The sequence below is a fragment of the Strongylocentrotus purpuratus genome, unplaced genomic scaffold (assembly GCF_000002235.5).
Source record: "Strongylocentrotus purpuratus isolate Spur 01 unplaced genomic scaffold, Spur_5.0 spur5_scaffold_2, whole genome shotgun sequence".
Classification (NCBI taxonomy): Eukaryota; Metazoa; Echinodermata; class Echinoidea; order Camarodonta; family Strongylocentrotidae; genus Strongylocentrotus; species Strongylocentrotus purpuratus.
In genome coordinates this window covers 11,036,959-11,044,598 of record NW_022145605.1, presented here as the reverse complement: position 1 = coordinate 11,044,598, position 7,640 = coordinate 11,036,959, and the positions used below count along the sequence as shown (strand labels likewise).

At 36.2% G+C, this 7,640-nt stretch overlaps 1 protein-coding gene across 1 annotated transcript; it reads right to left on the bottom strand.

The window, feature by feature from the left end:
- Positions 1-2,181: 2,181 nt before the first annotated feature.
- On the bottom strand, positions 2,182-2,722 carry LOC115926361 (toll-like receptor 13). Its single transcript, XM_030991018.1, has one exon. The coding sequence runs from the start codon at positions 2,629-2,631 to the stop codon at positions 2,182-2,184; it is 450 nt and encodes a 149-aa protein (XP_030846878.1). The 5' UTR covers positions 2,632-2,722.
- Between the last annotated feature and the right edge of the window lie 4,918 nt (positions 2,723-7,640).

The following is a 7,640-nucleotide window of genomic DNA, read 5'->3' as shown; positions in this document are numbered from 1 at the left end:
AAGTTGACAACTTAATTCATCGCTTTTTGGACACAAATAATAAATTAAATTATTAGACACTAAAATATCATCTTTGTGGTAAAAGATACAAAAAAGAAAATTCATATATCTATTACCGTTTTGAAAACAGAAGCAAACCGGCAAAATAAGTCATTTTTGCCATTTTTGCGAATCTGCAGATATGAAAAAGTTGTGAAAATAACTAAGTCCGTCTAATTAATATGCGCATATGTAATCAAATCAAAACCGAACATGATACATCAATGAAACCTATGTTTATCAGACAGGTATGGAAATATATTCTTTTTGAAGAAAAAAAAATTATGAATATTCATCAAATATGCAAATTAGGTCATTTCAGCTAATTTTATATATATAGGAAAGTCAAACTGTTCATTATGTTGGCATTTTTAAAAATCATATATTTATAGATCATATTTACACCAAATACTAACATTAAATTCCAAATATTTTCGCAATGCCAATAAAATATGGCGATGGAAATTACTTGGATCACCGTTACAGCTATTTTCTCGTATGTTTCACAAATTATTCAGAAAAACCAAACAAATGATAAGAATCTGCAGACTTTCAGCTACATCACAGTATAGTTTCTTTAAAAAAAATGTCAGATTTGAGGATTGATGACGATTTTCCGAGTCACCATTAAATTCAACAGGCCATAACATTCTACAGGGACTGGATTTCAGAGAAAAACAAAATTTGGTGACCCCAGTACAGTTGTGGCTACCTTTAGTGTAAATAACAAATTGATTTAATGAGTGAAACATATGAGGATATTGCATTTTTGTAGGGAAGTTGTATACATTGAAGTGCATTTTCACCACACAGAATAACAGTCAATGGGCGATCAGCGGGCCATGTCACACATGGCTGAAAATACAATATTCTAATTAATAATTTAACATATTTCCCACATGCCTATAACAATGAAAAAACACATAATTGTAGTGAAAGGTATGCTTGACAGATATGTGAAATAAACATTTTAAAATATTGTTAAGTTTTTTAAGAATAAATTTACGTAAATTGCTATTTCTACCAACTGACTGCTGTTGTGTGTGTTTATGTGCATGGGGCAGACTGTGTGCATAGGCATTGTGATTACCCTAGTATAAGAATAACGCATAAAGGTGGTTGGTTTGATGGTTTGTTTTACCTGACTGCTAAGAGAGACATGTGTATGCTTGGTAGTAAGTAACCAGGGGACAGACAACAGTCCTCTCCGAGGGACTTGGTAGTGAGGATTAATGCCTTACCATGAATCACTAACGCATCGATTTTGTTTCGAAACCGGGGCCTCTCGGTTACGAGACCACTGCTCTACCACTCAGCCAAAAAAAAACGTTTGATGAATAAATGTTAATAGGCTTTCATGTCGAATTTTATCTTGACAGCATGTTTCACTAATTCTGTTCAATGGTAGATCATACATATTACCATATTCTTATTAGAATTTGACCAAAAATAATATCCTTCTCTTTCTCTTTTAACTTCGTTAACAATAGAGAATTCTTTAATATCCCGATTACGAATCAATACACATTATCTTTTTAGAAACATGAAATGATTATACCTGACCCACTGCGAATTTGAGGTCACAAACAAACCCTGAACAATTTAATATTTCAACAAAAAGTTGAAAGGGCACGAACCAGAAACTAGAATATGTGTTTCGAAATGGGAGGCCTTGGAAGGTTTTGTGTGATATTCAAATTTCAACTAAATACACTTGAAATAAGCAGCCACCCAGCCCTCTATCCCATCAGTCTTTCTTTGTTTCTTTTTTAAAAATAATAATCTCTCTCTCTCTCTCTCTCTGGGGAGTTTTTTCTCTTCTCAGAAGTGGTAGACTACTAGTTCATTTTGTATTCTTGACAAAGAACAAACTATTTCATTTCCACAAATAAAATATCATCTTGGGGGGGGGGGGGGGTTGAAGTGTGAGCTCTTTGCAATACCTCCTTGTAGAAAAACTTACATGCATTTTCACAGTTTTGAAATGAACTAAATTTAAATGAGACAAACACAATTGTCAAGACGAATGTCACATCGGATTAGCCTACATGTTTATATACAACGCACGTCCAGTTACAGCCACACGCCATGACACGCGATCTTCCATACAAGTGTAAGAAACCACATTTGTTTGATCTGTTACTAAACTGGAATTACATTATTCATTTCCCTGTTAGCCCTCATGCTCTTCTCAAACTTTGCCCAGAAGAATTCTTGTCCATCTTCATCATCATTTACCCACAACAAATAAGGTTTGTTCCGACTCAGTAACAGCCTTACAAGATACGGTAGGTGGTCATCATCGATGTCCTCTAAGAATATGAGGGTGACCTTCTCCAACTTGGTGTCATTCATATGCTCCACGGCCATACGGAGTTTGGTCATGAACCAGGTATCCTCCACAGACTGGTTGCTAAGCAACAAGACCGTCTTGTAGCTGTTCTCGATGACGTCATAGATGGCGTTTAAGTAGAAAGACCCTGGATGAAGGCCACTATCCCCGAAAACGATGTGCTCCAGGTGTGGCATCCTCCACTGCAGGAATGGCTTCATGCAATCGTTAATCCACCACTCATCATCTTCACGGAACATGAGGTTAAGCTGATACTCGTAGTCCTCAGGACCTTGATTTTCAATGATTTCTTGATACCCAATGATGGCTAACTTTAAGAGAAATAGTTTGTGGTTCAGCCACCATCGCTTTTGATACACGAGGACACTTAGCGACAGAACGGTCACAATTGCAAAAGATACACCTAAAATAAGAAAGATATTGACTCCGCAGTAATTTTTTGGATGGAACGACCAGATAGTCTGATTTCTTAGCGATTTGAAGGAAGTACTAGAACAACGAATCTCACTTCTGTGATCGACTGTTGTATTCACCTTGTCCAGCCATTCCCTAAACCACGCAAGTTGGCAGGTACATGTGAAGGGATTGTTCGCAATGGTTAATATCTTTAGACTTGGTGGTATTAATGTGAAAGGATCTATCGTGGATATTTGATTACCATGGAGGGATAGATACCGGAGACTGGAAGTTCCAGAAAATAATTGCTTCTCGATAACTGTAATACGGTTAAATTTTAGCTTTAGAGAACGTAAATTCTTTAAATCCTGAAAAGCATTCTCAGGAATTATTCTAATATAGTTTTTGCCCAACAAGAGATCTGTTAGTGACGTGAGATTCCAAAATACCCCCAAGTCAATTTGTTGTATGTGACAGCCAGTCAGATCTAGCTTATGGAGATTCCAAAGTGTGGTAAATGCGTTAGAAATCTGATGGAAATCATAGAATAAGTTCTTTTGCAGGTTTAGAGTGTGCAACGAGACCAGTCCTGAAAACAGTGATATATGGCTTTCAAATGGGACTAGATCTTCGGCTATGATTTTAGTTCTGGATAGGTCTAGAGTCCTCAGCGCCGACGTATGATTAAATTGGGCACGGGAAGTAATTTTTAAGCGACTACCAAGATAGGACATATCGAGCAATACTAGTTGATGCATGTTTCTGAACATACCAGTCATAGTGAATTTGTCCAAATTTTGCATTATGATCTTTTCTAAAGAACAGGTGTCTTCAAAGGCATCAACGGATATATCGAGAAACTTATTCATGGAGAAATCAAGAAATTTAAGATTTTTTAAACCAACGAACTTCTTTTTGTTTACGGAATGAAGGTTGTTATTTTTCAAGATAAGAGTTTGAAGATTTGTTGCGTTCCATGGTATAGTTTTGATATCATCAATGTTGCTTTGATAGAATGTCAAAGTGCTGAGTCTGTGGCTTCCGTCAAACCATTGAGGATCTAATACAGAAATGTCATTATGTGATAAATCAATGCTCTCAAGCTTTTCGGCGCAAGCAAAAGATCCTCGTGGAAGCGACTTGATTTTGTTAGCAGCTAGTCCCAAATTAACCAGCGACTTCAATCCACAAAATGACTCGATGTGAAGACTAGATAAATGATTAATTCCAATATCTAGTACCTGGAGTTTTTCGAAACCATCCAGGGCATACTTTGGAATAGTTATCAATTCGTTGTTTGATAGATAGAGTTTTTGTATACCAGGAAAAAGATCTTTTGGTATTTCCGATGTATTCATGGGTACAATAGATTTTATGCCCGACCTGGTTAATGTCACCTTTACTATTGCTTTATTACCCAGAAAGGACTCGGCGTGGAATTTAGCCAGTGAAATATAATTGATGAGTAAATGTACTGCTGGTAGATCAATGAAAACGGCACGAGGGAGACTCTTTATATCGTTATGATTCAAGTTGAATCCACCGAAGGAGCAGTTCCGTAAAGCCAAAAAATCTCCTTGCTCCAGTGATCCGACTTTATTAAAAGCCAAATCAAAACTTGACAAATTCTTACAACCGCATGCGTCCTTCCCATCTTCTGCAAACTGATTAGCTTGCAGATTGTTTCCAAAGATGCGAGGAATTCCAATGAGTCTATTATTATGAAGGATTAGCAATGATAGATGAACATTCTCCTCCAGAAGGGAAAAGGGTAGGACACTGATATTGTTGAAATGGAGCATTAATTCCTTAAGTAACAGGAGATTATCAAACGTTCCATTCTCAATGAGGTAGATGGAGTTATAACTAGCGTCTACAGTTTCTAGCTGTGTATAGTTCACGAACGATTTGTCGAGGAGCATAAAGATGTTATTATCAGAAACGTTGAGGGAACGCACGTCGTGTGAAAGATTCCGGGGAACTGATGTAAGACCGCGATATGAGCAATTGGCGCTATGGTCACTGGACTTTTCCGAACACGTATGATTAAGAGTTATGCTGGTGTGATCCATCACAACACCATATAGCAAAGTGAATCCACACAGTACTACAAAGCTTATTGCGTGAACGTACACAGCCATCTTGAGTTCCAACCAACAGGTCGCTGATACTGAATTGATGCGAGTAAACTGAAAGCAAATCGAAGTAGCACTCGGTCCCTAAAGAGGATTACGATGAGTCATCTTTTTTGTTCTTAAAATAGAGCCCAGGTCTATCATTAAGAGAAATATCCATGGTAGAACGATGAAGACTTTGAGGGTGCTGTAGAAATAGTGTTTGAAGCCTTCTCAAAATGTTTTGTTTTTGTTTTAGTTGACTGCTAAGAAATTATATTTGAATCACATACCTAGAACATCACCACTTGATGTATTATAGTGCAGTTATATAAGCACCATCTCAACCTTTGGCCTACCAAGCTGAACCAAGAGGTGACTGGACGGTCTTATTCCTTGCTTACCAAGAAGGTCGATAGGCCAAGTCCTGGACTACATCAAAGAGATATCCGCAGGTATGAAAAGTCAGTAGTTCCTAAAACTGTGCTCGACTGTCCACCGGTGTTCTTTTCGTTCATTTGTCCTATATGGTACGCGCTTTTGAGTCTTAAGTTCTCTGTAACACCATTTCATTGACTCATTTCCAGCTTTGTCATTTTTCTTTGATTTTTGAAACAAGCATTAAACATCCTTTCGCCAAATGTACAGTGTCCATGAACATGATTCACCTATGTAAAATTGCAGTCCAGAGACTCGGTTTTCGGCAGAGAGTTAAGACTTGCCTAAAATAAGATCCTTCATCAGCAGACTTGTTTCAAGATTGTTTCCATCAAAACGACCTTTCTCAAGCTTTATGAGCAAGTCAATTATTTGTTTATTCCGTTTTTCTTGATGACCCTGATCAACACTGTTCCTCTCCCCTCATCTTGGTGTATATTATTTAGGAATTAATCCTTACAAATCAACGTGTGCTGAGTCAAAGGTGCTTTAAATTCGAATAAGACAAGAGTCGAGATTGTGAAACACCGTGAGATGCAACATGAAATGAAGCGTCGGTTAAGGCATGTGATCAGTTTGTTCATTATATCACGTGATTAGTGAACAAAAATAATAGTAAAAAAAACTTCAACGGGGCGTTGGTGATAGATAAGGAAGTGGCTTTGAGGAAACAAAGAACTGTGATATAAATAGCTCTCGAGGAGAAAAACACCCCATGGATTCAATCAATTGATTCAAATAAATTGATGCTTAGGTATCTTAATATTTCAAAAAAACGATTCCTTTACGTCCGGTGGCTATTATTCTTGGTTTTTATCTGGATTTTATAGGCAATTTTCAAGTATCGATATGTTTAATTACTTTCGCCGACAAATAACCTGTCTTAAGTGATGTTACTGTTCTAATTTGTATCGAGTGAAATGCGATATGTTCTGTTTTATTTTTGCCTTTATTTTCTTGAGGTTGTTAAAATTCTATTTTGCATAACCAAAATTTGTATTGCTTTGTTTTGTCTGTTGGTATGTTTGTTATATTGAATTGAATTGGATTGGATGTATATATATTCTCTCTCTCTGTAGTCCTCCTTCCCCTACTTCTTCCTTCCACAATTTTCTCTGTCACAGCAAGATTCTCTAGGCGTTCTTTACGTGTAATGTGAACCATGAACTTCAACTGCCTAATCAACATCTCACGTATCATTTTCCTTCGCACTCCAGCTCGTCTAAGAACTTCGTCATTCCTAACTTTGTCAGTCCAAGGGATTTTCATCATTCTTCTTTAAAACCACATTTCGCAACTTTCCAAACGCTTTTTAGTATCCGAGGCTAAAGTCCATGTTTCACTACCATACATAAGTACAGGGTAAATGTAACAATTCAGTACTCTTATTCTGGTCTTCATACACATTGTCCGATTTGTCAGAATTTTGCCTAACTTTAAAAATGCAGATTTAGCGAGAGCTATCTTTCTTGATCTTGATCTATTCATACACGGTTAAAGTCCACACAGTGACAAGACTGGATTTCGTTGGGGCCGTGCCATACATTAACAAAATAGATAAATCGAAAACATTGAAAAAGAAATACTGATATACTTAAAGGCTATATGTACGTGTAGTTCAAATAATTTATTGTTTAAGTGATGGTATAAGAATTGATAACATTATACAATCTAAGAACAAACAATAAAACACAAAACATTATTACTTAACAGATCGGGAAAAAAAATCAACATTTTGGGAAATTTCGAAAGTTGTATAAATATAAAAACAAATGTCAAGGGAAGGAAAATACACTAACCTATGAAACTTTTATAGCAACAAAATATGATAAGAGATCGCACAATCAACATTAAAAAAAAAAATATGAATAACGCTTTTCTATCTAAAATAACCGGAAGGATAATATCATTAAAAATACCAAAACGGAAATATCAAACATTGTAAATGAAGAAGATTTATTAAAAATAGTAACACAACAATGAAAAACTCAAACATCACAGAATGACATACCCCTATAATGTACAGATTTTTCCCTGTCTGTCCATGATAGATTTTTGTTTGATTTATGATAATCCTATTAAGTCCGGGTTTGATGTCAAAACAATTATTCATATTTATTTTAGATTTAAGAGAGAGAGAGAGAGAGAGAGAGGGGGGGGGGAATGAAGGGGGAAGGAGATTCATAGAAATACCATATATATTATTTGGTAGGCCTGTAGTTTCACATGGCATTAGAATAACTGTACTCCAGTTTAGGGTAAGTAGCAGTCGTTTACCTACGTTGATAATAATTGTTACA

Bases quoted from the DNA above. Each gene is read 5' to 3' on its own strand.
- LOC115926361 (XM_030991018.1), bottom strand. From the start codon at position 2,631: ATGTTCCGTGAAGATGATGAGTGGTGGATTAACGATTGCATGAAGCCA.